This window comes from Montipora capricornis, chromosome 13 (assembly GCF_036669925.1).
Source record: "Montipora capricornis isolate CH-2021 chromosome 13, ASM3666992v2, whole genome shotgun sequence".
Taxonomy (NCBI): Eukaryota; Metazoa; Cnidaria; class Anthozoa; order Scleractinia; family Acroporidae; genus Montipora; species Montipora capricornis.
The window spans coordinates 24,086,187-24,113,616 of NC_090895.1; the positions used below are offsets into that span (position 1 = coordinate 24,086,187).

Genomic DNA, 27,430 nt, shown 5'->3' on the forward strand with positions numbered 1-27,430 from the left:
TAACTTGTTCTGTTTCACATTGTCTTGTTTGCTTCACAGGTGTAATGATTCGCCAAGTTCTCCAAACGCTAGCATGCATAATAACATGGTAAAACTTATTCCTCAGTATACTATAAATTGGTATTTGTAGTTACATTAGAGAGATTTAGCATTCTTTACGTGAAACGGCGAATAACAGGCCGGTGCTCTTCATAAAATCATGAAAATTCTCTAAGTTTTCTTTTTCTTTTCAGAATTTTTTTAGTTATATGTAACTTAAAATCGAAAAATGAGCCAAAATCATAGTTTGCAATTATTGAGCGTCATTAGAGTGATGTGCCCGTGGGAAGCCGGATGATAAACTAAATTATTACATCTCTCAGATAATCCACACGCTGTGATTGGCTAAATTAATAATAAATAATAATATGTGATATATTTTAGTCAATTGAACATGATATCTATGGCCCTTTGTGTAAATTTCGGGATGGAATCGGAATCATGAATCATACGTTAAACCCTGGAATCATGACCGACACCGACACTTAGGAAAGCTAAAAAAAAATACATGCGTTAATTAATTACTTCCGTTCCAGGGAATGTACAAAAAATCACTTTAAAATAATTTCATTAATCATTTAGGTAAAAACCAAGAAATGAAGAACACATTAAGAAGACTGATAATTAATGATTTCCCCTCTATTCCCGGTTATAAATTGCCTCAGAATAGATAAAAACATGATTTTGTTATTCACTTAATTTTCGCGTCATGTTATGTTCGCGACACTTAATGTTTGCGTCACTTTCATTTCGCGATTTTTAAAAAAAATGCGAAACTAAAGTGTCGGGAAAATTTCATGTAATAAGATACTATTAATATCTTACCAAACTTGTTTTCTCGTTTTCTCGGGCAGTAATTTACAGTACGAGCCTCGAACTCGTTTAGTAAGAGGTATTTTTTGGTTGTCGATATGCCCAGGATTGACGCTAATTAGATGCACGCGGATTTCAATAAGCGCCACGAAGTGTCCCCTGGTTCTACTCCCTAACTTCAACATCAATCATGTCTCAGAATACAGACAAATGACATCACAAAGCGTCCCCACCAAATGCTACTCTTCAAGTAAATTTACCCTAAGCTACAAATAACGCAAACATTCGCCCTTACCTTATTGCTGGAAATATGTAACAAAGGTTAAAGGGACACTTTCTGACTGGGCGTGCATCTTATAAAGTGTATTCTTGGACAAGTGCGCCCGTTTCCTTGCAACTAGTTTATCATTAAACTAGTTCAGAAAAAACGCAAATTTCGGTCTGGCGTTTGCTGCATTAACGTGATTTCTTCTCTAAATTGAATATTATCGTTAATTTCTAGTTTCCTTTGAGTTTTACTGTTATAGCTAGTTTAGGACACTGTGGCCCTGGACTTATGGTAGCAGAGAAAATAAGGAAACTAAAAGTCATGTCCCGAGTTTCTAATCTTTAGGAACCGCTTCTTTCCGCTTCACCACTTGGGATCAAGATACCACGTTTTATCAAATAAAGTCAAAAGTCTCACATGAAATATCTATTATTTTTTAATAATTCTACTGAGATTGATGAATCCTTTCAAAAGCATTGTGGCGCTGTTTTCGGTCTTTGCAGGTACATACACCACGAGGAACAGAGAATGTGCAACTCATTTACACCACTATGTCGCCCTTAAACGAAGAAAATCCTGAGTGGGAATACCCTAGAGAAACAGTGCGCATCGAGAAGTACATTGGCAAAGGGGCGTTTGTCCTTGTCGCTAAGGCGTTTGTAGATGACCTTGGAATTGTGGCTATTAAATTTCCAAAAGGTAAAACAAAATGAGGAAAAAGGAGAGGGAGATAGTCCTTTTGCGGGCTTTCATTCTCATAAAACGCATGTTACACTATGCAATTTTTTGTGCAATTTGTCTCTCAATTTTGTTGCGGCACAAGTTGCAACACAAATTGCCCAGTGTAACATACCCTGTCACAAACATTCCACCCAACATTCTTGCTGCCGCCACCGTTGCAAGAAGTAGAAATCAATTATACTTTAGGCGCGCAACGCGTCTCGCAACGCTGCAACAAGTTTTTCGATCATTGAGTGTAGTGTAACATCTGTCCTGCAACTTGTATCGCAACGTTTTGCGGCCCCAGCCAATGAAAATGCAGGACCTGCATTGATAGCATTTTTCTCTAAACTGACCCAGTCATCCTGGGCAAACTTGCTCTATTATTATTATTAATTATATTTATATTTATATTTATTTATTATTATTATTATTATTATTATTATTATTATTATTATTATTATTATGTTCCTTTAACCTCGTGTAATCATCGAAAACCGGACAAGTTGCAAGAAACGTTGCCTACATGTAGTGTAACACCCATCAAGCAACTTGTTTCGAAATGTGAGGACTTTTTTTCGCAAGAAAATTGCGAAACATTTGCAGAAAACATTGCCGAGCATAACAGAGGCTTAATTGTCAATACACATGAATAATGATGATGTCACAAAGTGTCTTTTTATTGAGCCTAAGAAATTCATGCACTACTTTTTGTTAGGGCTCTGGTTAATTTTTGTTTGTGACGACTACATCGAGGATTGTGAATCTGATTGTCGCTTTATCGGTCGGAGGGTACCACATATGTGCATATTAACGGTTACGTGAGCAAATACTAAAATATGTGCACAGATTAAAACTGTCGGATAAAGTTATCTGGGGCCTGGGTTTTCAGTTCTACAAGTTTTCCCCGTATGGTGTGAACTAAGCCTGGCTCTATCGTTGTTGTGTTAGCCAAAGCAACACAGTCCAACAAGAAAGCTCTTTTGGCGGAGTATAAACTTATGAAGCGGCTTCAGCATCCCAATATTATACGACTGATGGGAGCTGTGACGCTGTCAGGTAAGCTTTGTACGTTGTTGAAAGTAGTTAGATTTTAGGCGTGGTAACTCACCTTGTTTGATACAACACACAATATGTTTGGACATTAGCAGGTCAGGGGCCGCTTAGCGCTAACCGTTGGTGAAGAGGTATCAAAACCTATAGGGTTCCATGGTATTTAACGCTAGTTAGTGCTAGCCATGCTTCAAGAAACCCGGGCCAGGATGTTAAACTAATGTAAAATGAATTAATTAGATGACGAGGACGATGATGTCAATGACTATGATGATGATAATGATGATGATAAGTGATGACGAAACTTGTTTGGGCGGTGTAATGACGACGACCTACGAAGACGACAACGACGATGATGTCGACGAAGAAGACGACAACGACGATGATGAAGATAACGATGAGGACGACGACGAAGACCACAACGAAGACGACGATGATAATGATGACGACGACGAAGGCGACAGCGACGATGATGACGACTAAGAAGACGACGACGACGACGATGACGATGATGACGATGACGAAAACGAAAACAACGACGACGATGACGATGATGATAATGACGTTCCGATGAAGAGAATGATGATGACAACGAAGGTGATAATGACGATAACGATGATGATGAAAATGGTCTCTAGAAAAGTAGTACCATTTAAAAGTTTCCTTGTTGCTACGAGTAACGAAGCTGCCTACACCGAGGGGTGACGACGACGATAATGATGACAAGTGCGGACAAGATGACGATGACGATCATCGGGGCGATGACAATTGCCTCTTCCAGGAGATCAAAACGATTCAAAATAGTTTTTGACGAGCCTCTTTTTTGCTTAGACCGATTCTGGAACTAGAAATGAATGGTTTATACAGCTAACCAAGGAAAGTTCCTATATGTTAGTAAACTAGAAATTCAATCAGCTCTCTGCAAACATCTTCATCGTGGTCGCCCACTTTGTTGTCATCATCATCCTTCTGTCTCCAACGGAGAACAAAGAGTTGATTATTCACTTACTTTTGTCCCAAGCTTGTCTTCTTCCTGCCACGATCCCCCGGAGATCTGCGGCCAACCCCAGCGACCCTTTTTTCCCGTTTTTCCTCCTTGGGGTATCTTCTTTCTACCTTATCTCATCCTTATTACGGTTCGAATAAATGCCTGCCCAGTGTAGTGTCATGACGTTCTGTTAGAAACCGCAGATAACGAAAACGGAAAGGGGCTGGTAGGGCTAAGCTCCCACGCCTTTTTTAATTGGTTGCTTTTGAAGGACTCCGGATGATCATAAGATATATACCCAGAAATGCACGTAATTAGCTAGATGCACGCAGGTATCCATAACCAAGAGCGTGCAACTCCAATTATGAATAATAGGAAGCTTAAAGTGGCTCAAACCATTTTCAACACTTTGAAGAGACCTTGTTATTAGAAAGCTCGACAGTACAACACTTTATCACGTAACAGCAATATTATGGTACCATGAGGAATATCAATTGTTGCTAAACAAGATCCACCATTCTGTGACGTAACAAGTTACCATGGCAACAGGAAAGTGATAAAGTGTTTTAGTGTCAATCCTTCTGATAAGATCGTTTCTTTCAAGTGTTGAAACAGGTTTGAGCCACCTTAAGCACGCGCGTTTCTGAGACGTGGACGGCAACCGGATGTGAGTTCTTTTCTCTTTTAACTTGTCTTCACACAACCACACTTACGTTGCTAAGTATCTTTTATCCATTAGCGATGATTAGTATAAAAATCTAGGAGACATGGTCCTGGCACGCGAAATGTTCTCTTCCTGCTTGCGTCTTTAAAATGCGTGTGCTTAAGCTCCCTAGTATTAGGTCTATGTGACGGCATTTTCACAGATCAAGCCATTTTTCGACGACATAGTAAATAAGATTCGGCTTGCACAAGGGACCATTCTCAATCCCATGGGTGATAATTTCTCATTAAAGACTTGTGATTAGCTGAAAAGGTCTCGTTTCGAGGGAAAAGCATCCTAAATATCAGTCGGTATCTAACAAAGCAGTTCCACGAATGCATTGAAGTTGTACTCTCCCAGTGATGGACTCCTGATGTACACTGATTTCAATAAGCGTCACGAAGTGTCCCTTCGCTCTTCTTCCCGGTAAACTTGAACATCGCTTTCTTCTCGGAATACAGACAAGTAAACGTCACAAAATGTCCCCGAAACCCTTGTGCACAGGAAAAGACAAACAGTTGCATTAATCATATCCTAAAATAACTTTATCCCTAACACTTGTCAATAGGTTTTATCACTTATCAGTTTTCACATTTTTCAATAACACTTTTTAACACTTATAGGTTAATATTTTGTTTCACGTTTCAATGACATTTTGTGACGTTAATTGTCTGTATTAGAGGAGCAGGCGTAGGTCAGTTGGTTAGTGCGCGCCATTCGGAGCAAGAGGTCTCCGGTTCAATCTTCAGTGATTTCAACGTCTGTTTCGAATTTTCTCTGCTCCGTGTAGCTATGGCTTTAAATCCCCGTAAAACGGAGCACTGACAGAGGGAGGGGGGCAAAAAGGGCGCGCCGTCGGCTCCCACTGATACCAGTTTCGTAACTGAAGGAACTAGCGACGTTAAATAAAGACGCTTTACCTTTACCTCTAATGTAAAAGTTATAAATTTGTTAAAACTACTGTAATAAGGATCATTCTGAAATTGTTCAAGTGACGTATCATATGAGAATCACGTGATCCAATCAGCCTCGTTCAGACCTCCAGGAGATTGTACCTCCCTCCCTCTCGTGTAGGATCCATTTGTGAAATCTGATAAAAACTGCCTCCCGCACTCCCCTCGTCAACCAGTTCAGATCTCTGTCCAAAATTCGTACCTCGTCGATCGATGTGAACGACGAACGGACGACTTCCCTTATTGTTGGAAATAGTTAGCAAATGCTTAGATTTAACGGGACACTTTGTGTTTGATATCAAACATGATCCTTTGCCCGCAAGGGCTACGGGTCAGTAGCCCATGAGGCGAAGCCGAATGGACTATTAGAGAGCTTAAGCATGACGTTTACGCCAAACGGCAAACGTCGGAGTGAAATTAGGGTTTTGCCAAAAATGTAAAAACCCTGCTTGATATTAGCTAATTTCAGTCCTGTTAGCTCCAGATATCAAGCAACTTCCCAAAGGAACGAGACACGTTAAAATGAGAGAATTTTGATGCTTTTATGATAAGCAGGAAACTGTCGTTTCCCGTTTGCCGTTGGCCGTAAACGTCATGCTTAACTTCTCTATTGACCCGCATTAAAGCGCAGGATTTACATTAGTCCAATCGTTGGGTGATACTAAAAGTATATAGTTATGTTTGATAACTAGCCCCAAAACGAGTTCCTCTTGGCCAAATGGCCCTGCTATGTTAATTTGGTCCACGCGCTCTTTGGTTAAGCACCGATGCCGAGTACTACCTCAAGCTCGTGCCCAGAGTCCGCTTTTCTTTTGGTCAGCACAAAGAGCATGGGCTCTGGCCATTTTCAAAGCAGGAAGTCCGCAAATCACAGACTTCCGCCTCGTCTACGCATGCTCAGTAATTATTAACAACAGTGATTGTCAACGGTTACAAAAGTGGACCTTCACTACGACTGTGCATAAGTTGAAAGTGGCCAGAATCCATGGGTGCTTTCCATTATGCCAAACCGACCGGTGAGAGATAAGTGGGAATACCGAAGGAAAATGGAACGACATTTTCCGATTAAACCGGGCCAACAAATAGGAATGGCTCTTGCCACTTTTTATTCCTTTTCCGAATTCCCTAATTAGGGCAAAGAACCGGTTTGTCAAAAATGCAAATGCGAATTTCGTCGGAATATTCCAACCGAAATAAGTGGACACCTCCAGTGGTGATCCCTAATATTCCCGTCGGAAGAAACCGAAACGGACCTTTCCATTTGATTTCCGACCGAAATTTCCGGAATCTTTGGCATAATGGAAAGCACCCCATGTTCTTGGTGCTGACCAAAAGAAAAGCGGACTCTGAGGATGACATTGAGTACTACCTGGTATCCACCACAGACACATGTTCTTGAACATCAACTGTTTCAAAAGTTCTAGATATCATTACTGGGGTTTTTACTCATCTTAATATTTTGAAATTCTGCAGATCCTATCATGGTAATGTTCGAGTATGTTCCATACGGTGATTTGCTCGGATTTCTGAAGAGGAGTCGAGGTCTTGATGACCAATATTTCAACGACCCTGACATTAAACCGACAAGTTCTCTTACATCAGAGCAGCTTTTGAAGTTTGCTGGAGAAATTGCTGATGGTATGGCATATTTGGAAGCGAATAAGGTATTCAGTAATTCTGTTGAATATTGTCTCAAAACGCAGGATTGCTCAATACAATATGGCAAAATTGGAGTCGTAGTACTTAATTGATAACTGTTAAGGTAAATTTTCAAAGTTTTAATGAGGAAACAAATCTCTTTACAATTTCTCGTAAAACTACAGCTTCGCTGCACAGTTTCTAGGGTGGATAGTCGAAGTCGCTGTGAATGAAAATTAAACTATTTCATATGTTTTAACGAAACAGAAAAAGTAGATTTTCATAAACGCAGTAATGTGGGGGACCTGAATGTATTATATATTATTTATTATACTACTACTATTTATTATACTCTCTTCGCTTTAATCGTGTCGTCACGGCCGCCTTCTTGGTGTACAAAACAAAACACTCAAAGGACTCATCGTGCAGACCTTGGTAATTCATTTCTACCTTGAAATGGTTGTCTTGCACATGGATGCAAACAATCTTTAATTAAAGCGAAAGTAGACTATGATTATTGACATTTTGCCATATTCTGTGGAAAACATTACAAGACATAAATACAAAATGGCAGACATGCAGGTCATTAGATGCAAGCAGATTTCGTCAGATTGCGTCACGAGGTGTCCCCTACCTCTTCTCCCCAAATTTAACATTAATCGTTTCCGAGAATGCTAGCAATTGACGTAAAAAAGTGACCACTAAGCTCTGCTCCTTAACCAAACCTAAAAATAACAGTTTTTTTTAGCAAGTTCTCATAAAACCTGCTATTGTTTGGTTTTTCAAGTCACTGTTTCAACTGTGTAGTCGTTTGCTTTTGGCTAGGGTAGCTAGCCAATCACATTATATGTTACTAGAGGTGCTACATCACCTAAAAATAACGCTAGCACTAACGTTATCGTTTGAAGTATGTATCAAATGCTAAGAGTTAAGGGTAAACTTTAAGGGATTGAATATCAAAATTGTACAAATATTTTACTTCAAATTTTTTACTCTGTAGATAATTCACCGAGACTTGGCAGCCAGGAATGTGCTTGTGGGAGAAGAAGAAACATGTAAAATCACGGATTTTGGCATGGCAAGAGACGTGCAGCAAAATTATATCTATTTTAAACGATCGAAGTCGAAGGTATGTGGAAGGTTTCTGGTCACCGGAAGTTCCTCGCAAGGGAAGTAAACACTTCAATATCTGTATCATCAAAAATACTGTTTTCCTGATCTGGAATCTGTGCTTAGCTCCCTCGGGATCATTATATATCCCTTGTTAACATTCAAATCTGCATTGTGGCTGACGAAGTTCGGTGGATCCGAACGAAATATCCCACTTTTAATTCTTTTAATTGCGCTCTGAGAACAGACATTTTTTTTTATATTTTAAAATTCAAGCTCTGCTGTTACGAAAACGTCACATTTTTGTAATCCTGGGCTCATCTAAAATTTAACTGATTAAAAATAGTTTGTTGGCTATTTTCGCAGTCTTATTTTCTGTCGTAGCCATTTTAAATTGTATGACGTCATGATAATGTCTTTGAGGCTGAAAAATATTACATTAAGGGTGCGTTGGACTGACCCTATTCCGGAATAAGAATACGTAGAGTGAGGAATTTTAAAGGGCACGTTTGATGTTGTGAAGCAACAAGGATAATAAAGTTTCAAAGAGAATTTCAGCAGGTGTTTGACAATTTTAACGTGAATCTCCGTAAAAACGAAGGATTTCTAATTTCTATTCCATGTATTCCTATATCCGAATACGCAAAGGAAAGGAACCAGGGGCACCTAAAGTCAATTTTCGGAAAATATCTGTTCGGAAGACGATTTGAGATCTAGAATTTTCGGAACGTTTGTTGTAACATTTCTTGCTTGCCTGCCTGTCCTAGGATTTTCGAGAATCTAAAAAATAGTATAATTGCCCATTTTTAACGGATTTTTACCCTAAAAAAGGTCACCTAGAATTTTTTCGGGAGCCTTTTTTCTGGAAAAGTAAGTTTTAATACCTATAATTTTCGGATCACTAGACTTTTAGCTAGGAAATCCGAACAGATGAAATTTTTTTATGGGATAAAAATATGCCTGTATCTACCGTTTAAGTACTAAAATACGTTTGACAATGCTATGTTTAAGTCGTTTTGAACTATATTCTCGTTGGGTGCCCCTAAGGAACTTCATTTAAGTGCCTTGTCGTTCTAGCGCTGGAGCACTGATAATATTGGGGACACTGTAAACTGAAATTAACAATTTACACACCCAACAGCAGTACAAGTCAACTTTTAACTTTAATCAGAGCTTAAATATTTTTTCATGGTCAGGTCTACAATGCTTGTGTTAATGTGATGTGAGAAAGAAAATTTTCAAGCTGACTTTTGAAAGAACTTTGTCACTGATTTATCGGATAAATTAGTAACAAGTAAAACTTCATTTGCAGGGTCGGTTACAAGTAAAGTGGACTGCAATAGAGTCCTTACTTTATGGGATCTGCACAACACAAAGTGATGTGTGAGTATGGCAGACATCAACCTCTTTCTCAAGACGAATGGAGAAAACCTAGTGATAAACCTGGTCCCCAGAACGAGTACGCCACAACTGTTCGACCTCGTTACCTGACGACCAGTTTGGTCAGCCAAAAACAATTCTCTCTTAAAGGTCCGTTTTTATCTCGCTAAATCAGAACGATTAAGGTCTTTTGGCCCAAGTTTTTCATACCTCAGTTCTGCATAACTCGATCGGTTCCGCTGGAAAGTGCTTTATCCGGTGGACAGCGTTATTCACCTTTTTTAACAACCGAGGCTTGATGGTCGCTCACCCCGCCGTGGCGAGAAGCTCCTCCTAAATTAGCTATACCATTACTGAGACAATATTATTTTACCGTATAATTCGAGTAACTCTTGATGTATTGGTAATTCTGTTTTGACTCTGTTTTCAGATGGAGCTATGGTATTGTCCTCTACGAAATTTTCACCATTGGTAGGTTGATGTATTTCTAACTTCTTTGTTCTCTACCTGTATCTTACCATTATAGTCTTGGATTTCGCATTTGATTCAATTTAACGACGAACTTGAAACAAATCCTCTTGAAAGACTGGCAAGTAATAGAGCGACAACCATTGCTGAAAGAAATCTAATAAACCCGCCCCTCGTATATTACAAAAAGAGGGTGTTCAATCAAATATATACTCGTGGGATTCAAATTACAAAACCGAAAGGCTAAAACACGCGCTAGGGAGTCGTGTAGGCCTGTACACTGCTAAACTTACAACCGAGTTTAACAAAGTGGAAAATATGAACAGATTCAATTACTACTAATAATGGACAATCACGTATCATTTCGGTTTTAAAAGTGTGATTGCATGCGAATGCTAAAATTAAGGTCAAATGGATCATGGTTGGTCAGTGGAAACAACTAAGAAGGTGTATTCTAAATCAACTGTTGTTGTAATTGACCACGAGGTTTGGACATCGTGCTGTGACGTCATGACCGGGATCGGGATTGGCCGATTTTTCAAGTCGTTTATAAGAATGTTAAAATCTGTGAGCCACCAAAGATAACAAAAAATTGACAATGGATGTTTTCACACTCTGTTTAAGGTGGCAATCCTTATCCAGATGTTCAAGACCATCGGATTCCTTATATGTTAAAGGACAACTACCGAATGTCTCAACCGGTACACTTGGATGATGAAATGTAAGTGACTGCTTTATCTCGATTGTTCGTGTTCGTGTTCTTGTAACTCTATAGTGGTATATCGTGGCTGTGTAAAGGACAGGGATATCAGTAACTACAAAAATAGGGAACACTCCGAGCTGAAATAAAAATGTATGGTCATAGTTGGCATTAGTTTTTATTGGTAGAATTGGTTGAAAAGTAGAGAGCGTTACTTGTACACGGTCTTATATAAGGCTTTACAGACGTAGTTTGACAAAAAAACGTTAAGGCTACTCCACTTGAAGCAGTCAGGCGACATGCAAAGTTGGTATGAGACAGCAACCGTGCTACTCTTGTCTCGAATTACTTGAAAAACTGGACTTTTTGGTTTGATCTTTCTTCAGCTATGCCCTGATGTGCGAGTGTTGGCAAAACGATTCAAATGATCGACCAACATTCGAAGCCATCAGCTCTACAATCAGGAGATTGCAGCTATGTCACAAGGTCAGAATCATTTAATTCCATTCTTAAGAAAGCAACCTCCTTAAGAAAGTCACATCACCGTGTTAAATAATTTTATAAAGGCTTTCGGGATTATATCCCTTTTAATATTTATTTATTTATTCATTTATTTTTTTGTGGCTTTACGGCTGTATCCAGACCTTCCCCGGTCCTAAAGGGGTTATTAACCTTCCTGTAAAGATTTCAAAAAGCTTTTTTAAGAATTCGAAATTGTATTATTAGCAACACTAACATAATTTATGTGTCGGGAACATTGCCTTTTGACTTCAGATTATCATCTTCAAATAGTTGATTTTCAATTAAAGAGTAGAATTCATCATTACAGCGGACTGTAGCAGCCGTAATACCACGAGAAACTGTGAAGAGATAGATAATTCTGTCACCACTGAAAATAAACATCTAATGATAAAAACAAGCGATTTTATTCGAATACTGAAAATAAACACACAAAAATTGTTTACAAGTTTTTTCACAGCTCTAATTTCGTCACCAAGAAAGATGTTAAAGTACTAAGGGTAGTTTTTGTCCCGAACATCTTAAGATTGAAATTTGAAAGAGTTGGCTTTTTTACATTTATTTGGACTAGATGGTTTCTAAAGATTGTCATTGTAAATTTTAACTGGATATCTCGTCCTGCTTAAATCCATTTGATAAATTATAAATATTGATACACGTGAGTTTCTATCGAAGTTATTAGACCAAGGTTTGGCTTAAAGCCACTTGCGACAGAACAATTTAGAATTTAGTTTATCAGTAATAATAATAATAATAATAATAATAATAATAATAATAATAATAATAATAATAATAATAATAATAGTAATAAAAATTGAAGCGCAGCCAGGATTAGGCATATTAAAATACAATAAAAAACGTTCTCTGGCTAAAAATTTTCAAAAAGAATATAAGCTTTCGGCTGTCGATCTACAGCCTTCCACGGATAAAACGTTGAATGTGAATTAGTGAAATATATACAGAAAAGGCGAAACCCGAAAGAAACCCGCAAGAAACCCGCAAGAAAGAACACGTTAGGAATGTAAAAACATGTGCTAATGGGTCAAACATTGCGAAACATGCGTGGTCTTTCGGTCATCGCATTGATTTCAACCATTCTCGAGTTATAGACAAAGGCTCTTTTCGTGTTAGGAAAACTCTAGAGGCCTGGCACACCTCTTCTACCAAGCATGCTGACAATAACTTTAAGCCGATTCCTAATCAGTATAAAATTCTTTTTAAACAATAGCCACCATTTTTCATACCATTACTCTGTTCTTTTTATCATTTTTATCTCGCCTTTTCTGTATATATTTCACTAATTCACATTCAACGTTTTATCCGTGGAAGGCTGTAGATCGACAGCCGAAAGCTTATATTCTTTTTGAAAATTTTAGCCAGAGAACGTTTTTTATTGTATTTTAATAATAATAATAATAATAATAATAATGATGATAACAATAATAACAATACTAATAATAATAATAATAATAATAACAATAACAGATTTTTATTTTCACACGATAATGTTTAAAGCTGAATAGCAAATGAAATCAAATTAACTTTCAAATCATATTGGTTTTTGAGGAGAGAGGAAAACCAAGATACCAATTCTTTAAAAACAAAGATTTCTCAAAAAAGTCAAAAGATTGCTCGTAAAAAGTCAGAAGACTCCCATAGAACATCTGTTATTTTTAAAAAATGCTAAGTTGATAAGTCATTTCAAAAGTATTATCGCGCCGTTTTTGGTCTTCGCAGGTACATAAACCACGACGAAAAAAGAATGTGCAACACTTGTACATCAATATGTTGCCCTTAAACGAAGAAAATCCTGAATGGGAATACCCTCGAGAAAAAGTGCACATCCAGAAGTACATTGGCAAAGGGGCGTTTGGCGTTGTCGCTAAGGCGTTTGTAGATGACCTTGGAATTGTGGCTATTAAAATTCCAAAAGGTAAAACAAAATGAGGAAATATATGGAGTTAAAGATAGCCCTCTTGCGGGGTCTCATTTTTATAAAGCCTATGTTACACTAGGCAATTTTTCGTGCTGCTTGTATCGCAAATTTGGTTGCGGCACAAGTTGCACGATAAATTGCCCAGTGTAACATACCCTGCCACAGACATTCCACCCAACAATCTTGTTGGTATATTATTATTATTATTATTATTATTATTATTATTATTATTATTATTATTATTATTATTATTATTATTATTATTATTATTTCATAGTCATACTGCTCAGCTTAAGTTTTTAACAGCTGGTAAATTTGTGGTGTCGGGCAACAACAAGTTGCCAATGAACACCAAAATGTTTCTTTTCCCTGTCCTTTACATTTCCAATACTTTTCTTAGTATCCTTGCTGATCCCAGCAATGCAGACTTCTGGATTAAGGTAATTGATGTGTCTACTCCTATGCCCTTTAAGTTGCCCTTCAGTCGCAATGGCACTGTTCCTAAAGCCCCCAATACAATTGGTACGACTTTGGTTTTCACTTCCCACATCCTCCTCAATTCTCTGGCCAGATTTTGATACTTTTCAACCTTCTCGACCTCCTTTTTATTTGCTCCACTGTCTTCTGGAATTGCCACGTCTTGCTTTTGTCAACAAGCACTAGATCTGGCCTCCTAGCCTCGATGTTATGTTCTGTCCGTATGCTGAAGTCCCAAAGGAGTTGGTAGCTCTCATTTTCCTGTACGCTCTCAGGGACGTGATTGTACCATGTATCATTCCGGTGGAACCCGCATTTTTCCGACAGATCCCAGTGAATTGCCCTGGCCACATTATCATGTCTTTTCTTGTCTTCTTTCTGTGCCAATTTTGAACAACCGCGGACGATGTGACTTACAGTTTCATTTTTGTCTCTGCACATTCGACATTTAGCATCTATCTGGGATTTGTCAATGGTTGCTTTAATATAATTTGTCCGTAATGCTTGATCTTGGGCAGCAATTATTAGTGCTTCTGTCTTTCTCTTAAGACTTCCTTGCTTCAGCCAGCTCCATGTTTCCTCATTACTCTGGTCCTCAGTCTCTCTTACAAATTGTCCATGTAGTGGCTTTTCTTTCCATTCTTCTTCTTCTTCTTCTTCTTCTTCTTCTTCTTCTTCTTCTTCTTATTATTATTATTATTATTATTATTATTATTATTATTATTATTATTATTATTATGTATCTAAGATCACAGCAATATCATGCTGGAGGTTCTGACACAAGCTGCAACAAGCAGCCTCGGCAATCCAAAACGTGTCTCAGGATCCGGGCTGAGCCCAACAGCACGGTCTTCTGCATTGTGTGGGTCTGAAGCCCAACATGGATATCCTCTAGGTATTTTTCCAGTCTGTCTGCATAGGTCCTTAATGCTCCTATAACAATAGGCCATTTCCGAGTTCATGTCTGCCTTCTCTTCAAAGCGAGTCTAAGTGCGAAATATTTGTGATGGTAATTAGTTCTACTTTGCATATGAACAAAAACTAATTTTCATGACAAAAACTTCGCACTTAAACTCTCCTTGAAGAGGAAGCAGACATGATGAACTCGGAAATGGCCTATTGGAGTAATGGTAACCTTTTTCAGCTTCCAGTGGGTTTTGATTTCAAAGGCTAGATCACGATATTTGTTGACCTTTTTCTTCTCTTTCAGTATTATTATCATTATCATTATCATTATCATTATCATTATCATTATCATTATCATTATCATTATCATTATCATTATCATTATCATTATCATTATCATTATTATTATCATTATTATTATTTTCCTTTAATCTCGTGTGATCATCGAAAAGTGGTCAAGTCGCAAGAAACGTTGCCTGGTGTAACACCACCCATCAAGCAACTTGTTTCGAAATTTAAATTCAAAAAAATACTGTACGGACTGGGAACTACCGAAATTGATTGACATAAAACAACAACAATATGCTAATAATAGAGATGGAGTTTCTCACTGTCAACGTTTTAAAGCCATCCTTAAATGAAAACTTGGCAGTGAGAAACTTTGTCCCTATTATTAGCTTATTCTTGTCTTTTTATGTCAATCAATTTTGTTTCGAAATGTGAGAGCTTTTTTCGCAACAAAATTGCGAGTGTAACATAGGCTTGTATGTCCAATACACATGCATAATGAAATTCATGGCGCTTTCCCCACACATCACAAAGTGTCACAAAGTGCCTTCTTGTTAAGCCTTAGAAATTCATGCGCTTCTTTTTTGTTTTAGCCTCTGGTAAATTTAAGGCTTTGATTGTTTGGGTCTGTTTGTGACGACTATGCCAATGAATGGGAATCTGACTGTTGCTGTATCAGAGGGTACCACATATGTGCAAATTATTCATAACCATTACAATTTTCTCAAATTTGATTGGTCCATTAACTGCTTTGTTTTTTCAGTAATTATTGTGGACGGTTGTAATTGGACCGTAAAATCGGACACCAATCATATTAAGTGCCCTCAGCTTAATCCACCAATCACAGAATTTATCGCAATAACCATAGCAACAACCACCTACCCTACCAGACTGAGGATTTTGTAAAATGGAAAAATTTGTAACATTATTCGGTGAAAAAGGAATGCATTTGTTTTCTCGGAAATTGTAATGGTTGTGATTAATTGGTAACAAGACTTCGTGTCATCCTATTTGGTCTGTAATCGTACTCGCGATTAAACAAATCGGACTCCCGCTACCAGGTCGTCCCATTGTGTTAATCATTGGTATGATTCCTGACTCCACTTAGTCCTTTTACCATCATTAATAAACGGTTTGCGTGAGCAAATCCTAAAATCTGTACACAGATGAAAACTGTCGGATAAAGTTATCTGTGGCCTGGGTTTTTATTTCTACGAGTTCGCCCGTATGATATGATATGGTGTGAACTAAGACTGACTCTTTTGTTATTGTGTTAGTCGAAGCAACAGAGTCCAACAAAGAAGATCTTTTGGCGGAGTATGAGCTTGTGAAACAGCTTCAACATCCTAATATTATACGATTGATGGGAGCTGTGACTCTGTCAGGTAAGCTTTGTTGTTGAAAGTAGTTATATTTTAGGCATGGTAACTCACCTTCTTTGACAAAGAATGTTTGGACATTAGCAGCTCAGAGGCCGGTTACTCGCAGTCTGGCTAGCGGCACCAACTGTTGGTAAAGAGGTATCAAAACCTATAGGTTTCCATGGTATTTAACGGTGGTTAGCGCTAACCATGCTTCGAGAAACCCGGGCCAGGAAGTCAAATGAATTATTATCAGAGTTCAATTAGATGAAGAGGATGATGATGTCAATGACTATTATGGTGATGATGATGATGATGATGATGATGATGATGATGTTAATGATAAGTGATGACGAAAATTGTTTGGGTGATGTGATGACGACGACGACGACTATGACGACAACGATGATGATAACGACGAAGACGTCAACCACGACTACGACGACGAAGACGACAGCGACAATAGGGAGCTTAAGATTTTACGACGGCGGCGGCAACAACAACGGCACAAAACAATGATGTCATTGGTTAAAATAGCATAAATGATCGTGCTGCACATGCAGCACGGATTTTAGCACGGATTCTTGCGGTACTCTGCATGAGGACGACGTGAAATTACCAAATTTGAGGTTTTGACGACAACGTGAGCATGCAACAGAGAATCTTACATTCTCTATTTTGACTTTGTAACTGCACGTATCAATTTGTTTTTACGATACTTCGCCCAAACTGTAAGAAGTGAACGAGATAGAATAACCGCGAAAGACTTATGATAAGGCAAAGGGATATTTTGAGGTGACGTTTTCGTCGACGACGCCGTCTTAGATCTTAAGGTCCCTAATGATGATGGTGACGACGACGAAGACGACGACGACGGCGATGACGATAATGACGACGACCAATATGAAAACGACGATGATGATGACAAAAAAGGTTATAATGACGAATAACGATGATGACGAAAATCATCTCTAGAAAGGTAGTACTATTAAAAAGTTTCCTTGTTGCTACAAGTAACAAAGATGCCTACACCGACGGGTTGACGACAATGATAACAAATGCGAAGAAGATGACGGTGACCATCATGGGGGCGAGGATAATTGCCCCTTACAGAAGACCAAAACGATTCAAAATAGTTTTTTCGAGCCTCTTTTGTTGCTTAGAGCAATTCTGGAACTAGAAATGAATTGTTTATACAGCCATTCCAAAGGAATGTGCCTATATGTTAGTAAACTAGAAATTCAATCAGCTTTTTCCATCATCCACATCGTCGTCACCCACTTTATGGTCATCATCATCTTTCTGTCCCCCACGGTCAAAGAATATCCCCTAAACTCCGGTTCTCTGGAAAAGATTAACAGCTCCATTTATCATATCCTTAAAATAAACTGTATCCCTGATACTTATTAATATAGAAATTGTAAATTTCTTAAAACTATACCCACAAGGAAAAAAAATTGTGTATTCGACTCTCCTGGATGAGTCTTGATCACTATGAAATTGCTCAAGTCACGTGTCATATGACTTGTGACCCGATCAGCCTCGTTCTAGATCTCCAGGAGAATTGTACCTCCCTTGTGTAAGGTCCGTTTGTGAGATCTGATATAAACTGCATCCCATACTCCTCTCGTGAACCAGTTTGGATCTCTGTTCAAAATTCGTATCTCATCGATGTGAACGACAAACGAGCGGCTTTCCTTATTGTTGGAAATAGGTAGCAAAATGCTTAGAGTTAGCAGGACACTTTGTTTTGGATATCAAAATCGTGCGTTCATCTAGCTAGTTACGAACATTTCATATAAGTATATAGTTATGTTTGATAACTAGCGAGAAATTTGCGCCCCAAAACGTGTTCCTCTTGGCCAAATAGCCCTGCTACGTTAATTTGGTCTCTGCGTCCTTTGTTTAAACATCTATGCCGAGAACAACATCAGTCTCCTCCCCAAAGTCCGCTTTTCTTTTGTTTAGCACCAATAACACGGACTTTGGCCACTTCCAAGGAAGGAAGTACGCAAATCACGGACCTCCGCCTCGTCTACGCATGTTCAGAAATTTGAAACAACAGTGGTTGTCAACGGTTACTAATTTTGGACCTTTACCACGACTGTGCATTTGGAAGTAAGTGGCCAGAGTCCGTGTTCTTGGTGCTGACCGAAAGAAAAGCAGATTCTGGGAAAGATATTGAATACTACCTGTGACCCACCACAGACACTTGGTCTTGAACGACAACCGTTTCAAACGTTCTAGATGTCAATACTGAGGCTTTTTACTTATCTTAATTATTTTAAAACTCTGCAGATCCAATCATGGTAATGTTCGAGTATATTCCATACGGTGATTTGCTCGGATTTCTGAAGAGGAGTCGAGGTCTTGATGACCAATATTTCAACGACCCTGACATTAAACCGAACAGTTCTCTTACATCAGAGCAGCTTTTGAAGTTTGCTGGGGAAATTGCTGATGGCATGGCATATTTGGAAGCGAGGAAGGTATCTAGAAATTCTGTTGAATATTCTGTTTGGAAACGCGGGATTGCTCATTACAATGGCATAATTAGAGTCGTATTACTTAATTGATAAATAGGAACTTTTAGATCGAAAGGCGAGGTAGACTTCCAGAACATGTTTTCCGTACTGAGCATTTTTCGAAGTGTGCGTGCTCAGAACGGAAAACGTTTACTAAAGTTCCCGAGTATTAAAGAAAAAATTTCAGACCAAACAAATCTATCTGCAGTTTCTCATGAAATTACCTCTTCGTTTCACAGTTTCTAGGGTGGATGGTCGAGGTCGCTGTGATTATTTACATTTTGCCATATTCTGTTGAAGACATTTCAAGACATGAATACACAATGGCAAAGTTGAATGGCGATGGAATTGAAAGAACAATTTTCCTTTTTTCCACACGTTTTACCGTAGAGAACAATACGGATCAAAGAATTCTAGACATAAAAACGACTGAGTACAGATTAGGGAATGCCCCATCATTTCAGGATCTACAGTTCCTTGACAGTACGATCAGTTTGTGCGTCTACATTAAAAAAAAATAATAATAATAAAAAAAGCGCTGCAAAGTGTTCCCCTTGCTCTTCATCAATCGTTGATGAGAATTCGGACAATGGACGTCACAATTTAAAGTGTCCACTTAACTCTGCTTCTTAAGAGGGGTGGCACTTAACTACCAAAACCGTTGCTATGGACTCCTCCAAATAGTCATTTCTCGAGTCCCTTTAACTCTACAGTTATCCTTTTTTGCCAAGTGTTTTCTATTTAACGTTTCTTTGTCTGGTTTGACTCACAACCATATTTGGTAAATCGCGCGACCAAAACAGAAATGCCTAAAAACTCAGCGAGTTAACCATGTTTTTCACAAATTTTCTAATGCAACAGTATGAGAACATTCTAACACAAAATCTGTGCCATGGATTTTAAAAGGTCATTTTTCAAAAAAAATGATGACGTCATAAGGCCCTTCTTTGATACACTTTTCAAAATATCACTTCCATTTTTTCTGCAAATAGAAATTCCATGCTACTGTTTACGAACAAATCATGGGATGGTTTCCATCCGATGAAAAAACCGCCTCGTCGTTTCGTTTCCTGTGAGTTTTTGTATGTTTTTCTATGAAACGCACGACAGAGGACTGGGAAGAGTTGCGTATGCGTGTTCTGATTGAAGAGATGTCAGACTTCCATTGGAAAAGTGACTTCAAAGAACCATTCAGTGCAAACCTTTTTGTAGGACTCTTAACTAAAAATCTTTCTTAGCAGCCATTGTCTTTCTGTAGTTAAGAGACACCCACCTTAACCCAATTTAAAAATAAGACTGACACTAACATTATTGTTGGAGATATGTAGCAAATGCTAAGACTTCAAGGGGAACTTTGTGTTGGATATTTGACGCATCATTACTTCAAATTGTTGTCTCTGTAGATAATTCACCGAGACTTGGCAGCCAGGAATGTGCTTGTAGGAGAAGAAGAAACATGTAAAATCACCGATTTTGGAATGGCAAGAGACGTGCAGCAAAATGATATCTATTTTAAACGATCGAGGGTATGTGTAAGGTTTCTGGTCACCACAGGTTGTTCGCAAGGGAAGTGTACACTTTAAGCTCTGTAGTTACGAAAACGTCAATTTTTTTTAATCATGCGGTCCCCTAAATTTGTCTAAGTACAAATACAGTTTTTTGGCCATTTTCGCAGTCTTATTTTCTGTCGTATGACAGAAAATTGTATGACGTCGTAATGATGTCTTTGAGGCTGAAAATTATTCCATTAAGGTGCGCTCGATTGACCCTATTCCAGAATAAGAATACGTGGAGTGATGATTTAATCGGTATGTTTGGTGTTGTGAAGCAACAAGGATAATAAAGTTGAATTTGAAAGAAAATTTTAGCAGGTGGTTGACAACTTCTATTCCATGTATTCCTATTCCCGAGTACGGTTGATCGAACGAGGTTGGAAGACACTTTTCCCAATTAATTTTGAAACTTCAGCAGTAAAAGTCAACTTTAACTTTAACCAGAGCTGAAATAAATTTAATGGTCAGATCTACAATGCTTGCGTTAATGTGATGCGAGAGAGAGAATATCTTCCAGCTGACTTCTGAAAGAGCTTTGCCAATGATTTATCGCATCAATTTGTAACAAGTGAAATTTCATTTGCAGGGTCGGTTACCAGTAAAGTGGACTGCAATAGAGTCGTTACTTTATGGGATATGCACAACACAAAGTGATGTGTGAGTATGCTAGACATCAACCTCGTTCTCATGGCAAATGGAGGACATCGACCCCAGAACGAATATGCGACAACAGTTTAACCTCGTTACCAGAACAAGGTTACGAGGTTGTCAAGTGAGCTGTGCACATCCATCTCAATCCATTGTTACGTGAACTAAATTCGTCAGCCAAAAACAATTCTCTCCATCTTAGTGATTGAGATCTTCTTATGGTCGCTCACCTCGTCAGAAGCCCCCACCCCCCTAAATTAGCTATTTCATTGCTGTGACAAGCATTTTTTTAAACCTAAATGGAGAATTGATCCTTGCTCTTATCCAATGGACAATTTAAGCAATTTTCTCTTAAAGACACCTGACCTCTGCGATGCCGGTGGCAATGCTCCACCAATTGAGCTGTGAAGCGTCTCAGTTTGGAGCAGGTCAATTTGTTCAGCTCGTGTGTTCCCGTGAAAAGACTCGATGAAATCAGAGTAAACATGATTAGAATAATTCTTGTATTCTGTTTTGACTCTATTTTCAGTTGGAGCTATGGTATTGTCCTTTACGAAATTTTCACTATTGGTAGGTTGATGTTATGGTAACTTCTTTGTTCTGTCTTTGTCTTACCATTATATTAATTCTTGGATTTCGCATTTGTTTCAATCTAAAAGCATCTGTAAGTAGTTACACGGATTTGCCTTGGTTTAGTTATATCCGAAGGAATTGATAAAGCTAGAGCCGTCGCACTTCATTACAGCGAAGTTGTCTTTGCGAAGTTTCTTACTCTTTATGATGTATATTATTGGGCGTTTAGCGACACACAGTTCATTACAGCCATAGTAAAGATGTGGTACCCTGTTTTGTCTTGCATGTCATTAGCGACCTTCAGATTGGAGTACAAGGTCTCAGTTCTGAGCACGCGCAATTCAAAAAATTTCGGTCTTCAAACGTACTCCGCGTGCTCAGTATAAAGACCTCGTAGTCGTTCTCATACTCCAATCCGAGGGTCGCTATTCTCCTTTGAGAAGGAACAACTTTAAACTCCATTTTGGTGGTCAAAAGTGCAAAAGGTACAGTTTTAGACTCAAACAATTCTGGCAAAGCCACTTGCAAAGTGTTTATGTTGTATCTATCCTTATTATGTACTCAACATAGTATCCCGTTTCTGATTGGTCAATGACGAATGCATGAATAGGTTGCAATAGAGGTTATATAGCGCAATACGGAAGTTGCTATGGAAACACAGAGATGAAGTAATTTTGTTGAATATTAAATGAATAAAAAATAGCATTTATGGTCACTCGTGATGCTTTGAAAGTTCTCAAATTTCACTCGATTGAGATCATTCAAAACATCACTCATTCCCATAAATCCTAAAATGCACTCGCGTTCATACGATTTTCTCGATATATAAAATATGAGCGAGTATTTACCCTACTCGTGCCACTTCAAATCCCTCAAATATGAAATGTGTAGGATTTATGAGGTGACAGTCACCTCTCAGCAGAGGTGCCGTGTCAACTCTGTCGTGACACAACAGTTTGGAGAAACATTGCAGATATGTGCAGACCAGTCTGGAATTGAATATTGGGAGGGCACATAGGCAAGCAGGCAGGCAGGATTTAGGAGGAAAGCGCAGCCAGTATTTCAACAATTCCTAGAGTCATTTGTAGAGTTTGAACGTCGTACGATGGTTATGTTTTCAAGTCGTTTGTAAAAATGGTTAAGTCTGTTAACCACAAAATATGACAAAAAAGTGACAATGGATGTTTTCACATTACTTTTAAGGTGGTAAACCTTATCCAAATATTCAAGGTCGTCGGATTCCCTATATGTTGAAGGATAACTACCGAATGCCTCAACCGGTACACTTGGATGATGAAATGTAAGTGACTGTTTGATCTTGATTGTTTGCTTGTGTGCTTGTGTGTTTGTTCAAAAAGAGATTGGTGTTGCTCTTTTTGATAATGCATAGTTATCTTTGCCATCCTTTGGCCAGTAAGGTGCGCAGTTACGCTTTGCAATTTTTCGTACAAATTTTCACGCAACGGAATCTACGCTTGTTAAGTCCTGCCTACACGTTGTAACATTGTTAGAAGAACACGTCTCGTCAATGTTGTAATAACGCTTCTAACAAAGTTGGATACGCATATAACATTGTTGGAAACACGTCTCTTTAGTCACGCAACCTAATGATGGCGTATGTTTTGTCTGTGTTTTGGAGACTGGGCCCTTGATTCTGATTGGTCTTTGCAATACAACATTGTTGAAAAGGCCGCTACACGTTTCAATATTTGTTGTATGTTGAAAGAAATGTGTGATTGAAATCAAAACATTCTTTCAACAACTTTGACACCAAACTTCCCTAATGTCATACTCAACTGAGAATCGTAGTAAGAAGCCAATTAGACGAAGTTAAGCATAAAAGCGTTGAGTTTACTCCACTCGAAGAAGGCAACATTCACAGTTGGCTATTAACGAATTGTGACGTTCTTTAACTCGGTATGAGACGAAGACAGTGATACTGTTAACTCAAATTTATTGTAAAACTGATGGATTTTCTGGTTTGATCTTTCTTCAGCTATGCCCTGATGTGCGAGTGTTGGCAAAACGATGCAAATGATCGACCAACATTCGAAGCCATCAGCTCTACAATCAGGAGATTGCAGCTATGTCATAAGGTCAGAATCGTTTAATTTCATTTTTAATAAAGCAACCTCCTTAAGGAAATCACATCACTATGGTAGATAATTTTATGAAGGCTTTCGGTATTATTATTTTATTATTATTGTTATTTGTTTTATTTATTTATTTTCTTTGCGGCTTTACGGCTGTATCCAGACTATCCCCCGGTGCTAAAGGGGTAGTTCGCCTTCCTCTAAAGATTTCAAAAAGGTCTTGTTAGAAATCGAATTATTAGTAACACTAACATAATTTACGTGTCGGGAAGAGGTCACGTGAAGAGAGGAACATTGCCTACTATCATCTTCAGATAGTTAGAATTCATGGTTACAGAGGACTGGAGCAGCCTGAGTGTCGTGTAATGCCACGAGAAACTGTGAAGAGATAGATTATTTTGTCACCACTGAAAATAAACACAAAAATTATTTACAAGTATTTTTACCGCTCTAAAAGTTGACTTTTTTTTTCATTTATTTGGACTAGATGGTTTTAAAAGATTGTCATTGTTAATTTAAATTGGATAAAACGTCCTGCTTAAATCCATTTGGTAAATTATAAATATTGATGCTCGTGAGTTTCTATCGAGGTTACTAGACCAATGTTTCGTGTAAAGCCACTTGTGACATAACAGTTTAGAACTTAATTTATCAGTTATAATACTAGTAATAATAACAATAAACCAACACCAACAGAGGGTACTGGACGTTGAAATGGGATCTTTTACTCCCCTAGTCTTTGGAACCAACGGCGGGATGGGAGTCGACTGCAACTGCTTTCTCAAGCGCTTAGCCGAGAAGCTCTCAGAAAAGAATGAGGAACCGTATCACACTACAACTAGTTGGATTAGAACATTGCTTTCTTTTGAGATTTTAAGGTCGGTACACACTAATCTCGTACCCAGATCTCACTCTGTCACTGGAAATGTGAGATCTGGTAAAGTTCGACAGTACACCATTTTTCATTGGCTACTAAAAAAAGGTTGCGGCAATGCAATCTACGCTCCGATTGGGTTATTTCGCGGGGCACTTTTTGAATAAATGCCAGTTGTGCGGAGGAAAGTTTTGTTTTTTTCCGACGTCGGAAAGCTTTACAGTTGAGAAAAATGACTTTAAAAATTTGCGACGTTTGTGTAAATGGTACCGACGAAAACCCCACGTACCCTGCCACTCGAATAAAGTTCTGCGTAGCTCGCCACGAGGTACGCAGAAACTAATAAATTAAAGTTGAAGTATGTAATTTATTCAAAACAGTATTTCTCGTTCTTAAAGCGTGACTCGCGAATTAAGTAGTGATCAATTGTGAACATGATTTTACGGTTAGATTAACTACATTTTTCACGAGATCGTGTCAAGAAAATAGCGCTCGTTGTAGTGATTCGGTCTAAGCCCTCTTTAAAATTTTCGCTTTCAATTTACGGTTTGGTTAACTATACTTTTCACGAGATTGTGTGAAGAAAGTAGCACTCGTTTACTGATTAAGCCTAAGCGTTCGTTTCAGTGATTAGGCCTAAACCCTCTTTAAAATTTTAGCTTTCAATTTACGGTTTGGCTAACTACACTTTGCACGAGATCGTGTGAAGAAAATAGCACTCGTTTATTGATTAAGCCTAAACAATCTCGACCGTTCAAAAACAATCGCCTGTAGCCCTTCTTTCTGTTTCGGCTTAAGATTAAGGTTTCCTTGTCCTCTACCCAAAGAATCTCTTCAAGAATACTCTCGAAATCCATGTTTATTTTGCAAAATCACCCAAAATCACAACAGAGAGTAAGAACATGCGCAGTGATAGAAAACCCCGTATTTCGGGCCTCGATGGCACTGAGCATGCTCGAAATCGAACTTTACCAGATCTCCCTTCCGTATGACCGTGAGAGATCTGGGTACGAGATTAGGTACACACATGCGTAAGAGGTTCCAGGACACCCTTCCACAAAATCCCACAAGGGGATTTCATTGATGACTGCCGCTTAAACGCTATTAGTATTTTAGCATCTTTGTAAAATTCTTGGTTTCACTTTTAATCGAAATGAATTGTATTTTATTTTATTTTATTTTTTGGTTAAAGATGTTGTCGGCAGATACTAGGTTTTATAAAATTTATTTGACTATGCCCCTTTTATAAAAACATTCTTTGTAAATATTTACTTTTATTCTTATGTACATAATTCTATTATCTAGTTTTTAATTCATTGTCATTGTAAAGCAGTTTTTAACCTTCGAATTATCGCATAATAACAATAATAATAATAATAATAATAATAATAATAAATAATAATAATAATAATAGTAATAATAATGTTTTTTTTTTTACACGATAATGTATAAAGCTGAATAAAAGATGAAATGATATATGAAATGGATCATATATGAAGTGCGGATATTAAATCAAGTAAAGCTATGGTCCTCGCATTTTTTTGCAATTACGTAGAGAAGCCTGAAAAATGCAAACCCTGTTGAAGTCCTGAATTTTTCAGGCTTCTCTACGCAATTGCAAAAAATTCGTTCATAACTGCGAGGATCATAGCTTCACTTGAAAGCTGGATAGCTTGTGGAGTTGTGTACAAAATGAATCAAATCAAACTAATACCTAACAAATCATATTGGTTTTTGAGAAGAGTTGAAAACCGGAGTACCCGGAGAGAAACCTCTCGGAGCAGAGTAGATAACAAACAAACTCAACCCACATATGTCTCCGGATCTGGGAATCGAACCCAGTTGTTAGATTTTGCTGTGAAACTTTATCTAAAGATAGTTATTCTTATCTTTGCTTTCAGGAAATCATCTACATGAACGTATACGATGACAATCTGTATGGCAATGTAGAGGACCTTGATTGAATTAGTACAACTTTGCGTTGAGGATTTCACCCTGCAGATTGTTCGTAAGCTCAAATCGGAATCTCGAATAAGTGATCACGCAAAGGGACTACAGATAGGGAGCCATATAGTAAAGAACTTTAGTATAATCACATGTGTGATTATTGACAATCGTCTGCGCTGATTGGTTACCCTTGAGGTGATTATTACGTGATAATCACCTACGCAGTTTTTCAAAATGGCCGCGAGCCGTTTTGTCGAGGTGACAAACGAAGACAGTATTTGTTTTAAAGAAAATGCACACTTTTCAAATAACCACCAATGTAATTATTCTAAAACAATTATGCACCTCGCCTTTGGCGAATAATTGTTAAATACAGTGTAAGCGCAGGACGTCAAAGCGACCATTTTGGTATCCCGAGGCAAAAAAATGGCGGCCATTTGCCAAACCAATTTTCCGTAAAATGAACTCTGTTCCTTCCCAATTATTATTTTTTTGTTTGTTTGTTTTTTTTTGTTTGTTTTTTGTTCCAATTTAAAGCACATGGCCAGTTTTCAGGTGTGTGTAACTCTCTTCATGTCACATTTTGTTCGTTTCTCAATATTTTTCCTTTTCGTACCTTTTTTATTATTATACTGTAGTCACTAAACTGAATGCACATCATATTAATTAAAGTAAATCATATAAATTTATTCGTGCCTTGTTTTAATTATTTTAGCTTTTCCCTTTACTGACGTTGCAATATCAATCGAGATCCCAGAGCTCTTGTGCGCATGACCGCGGAGTCAGTAGCGTAAGCACTGGGGTCGAGAATCTCCTCTTGCGAATTTTGAAAGACGCATGCGCGGGACAGGTTAAAAGTCTCGTTTTGTTCATTTTCTTTGGTAAGCAAACTTGCAT

At 38.1% G+C, this 27,430-nt stretch overlaps 1 protein-coding gene across 1 annotated transcript; it reads left to right on the plus strand.

Moving 5' to 3' along the window:
• The first annotated feature begins 1,644 nt into the window (after positions 1 to 1,644).
• On the plus strand, positions 1,645 to 27,165 carry LOC138029044 (uncharacterized). Its single transcript, XM_068876714.1, has 17 exons — positions 1,645 to 1,819; positions 2,792 to 2,899; positions 7,011 to 7,201; positions 8,176 to 8,304; positions 9,598 to 9,668; positions 10,096 to 10,136; positions 10,758 to 10,854; positions 11,220 to 11,319; positions 13,090 to 13,285; positions 16,237 to 16,344; positions 18,619 to 18,809; positions 20,249 to 20,371; positions 20,985 to 21,055; positions 21,576 to 21,616; positions 22,823 to 22,919; positions 23,616 to 23,715; positions 26,488 to 27,165. Exons 1-17 carry the CDS (start codon positions 1,672 to 1,674, stop codon positions 26,548 to 26,550), a joined length of 1,875 nt encoding a protein of 624 aa, XP_068732815.1. The 5' UTR covers positions 1,645 to 1,671; the 3' UTR covers positions 26,551 to 27,165.
• Positions 27,166 to 27,430: the final 265 nt, after the last annotated feature.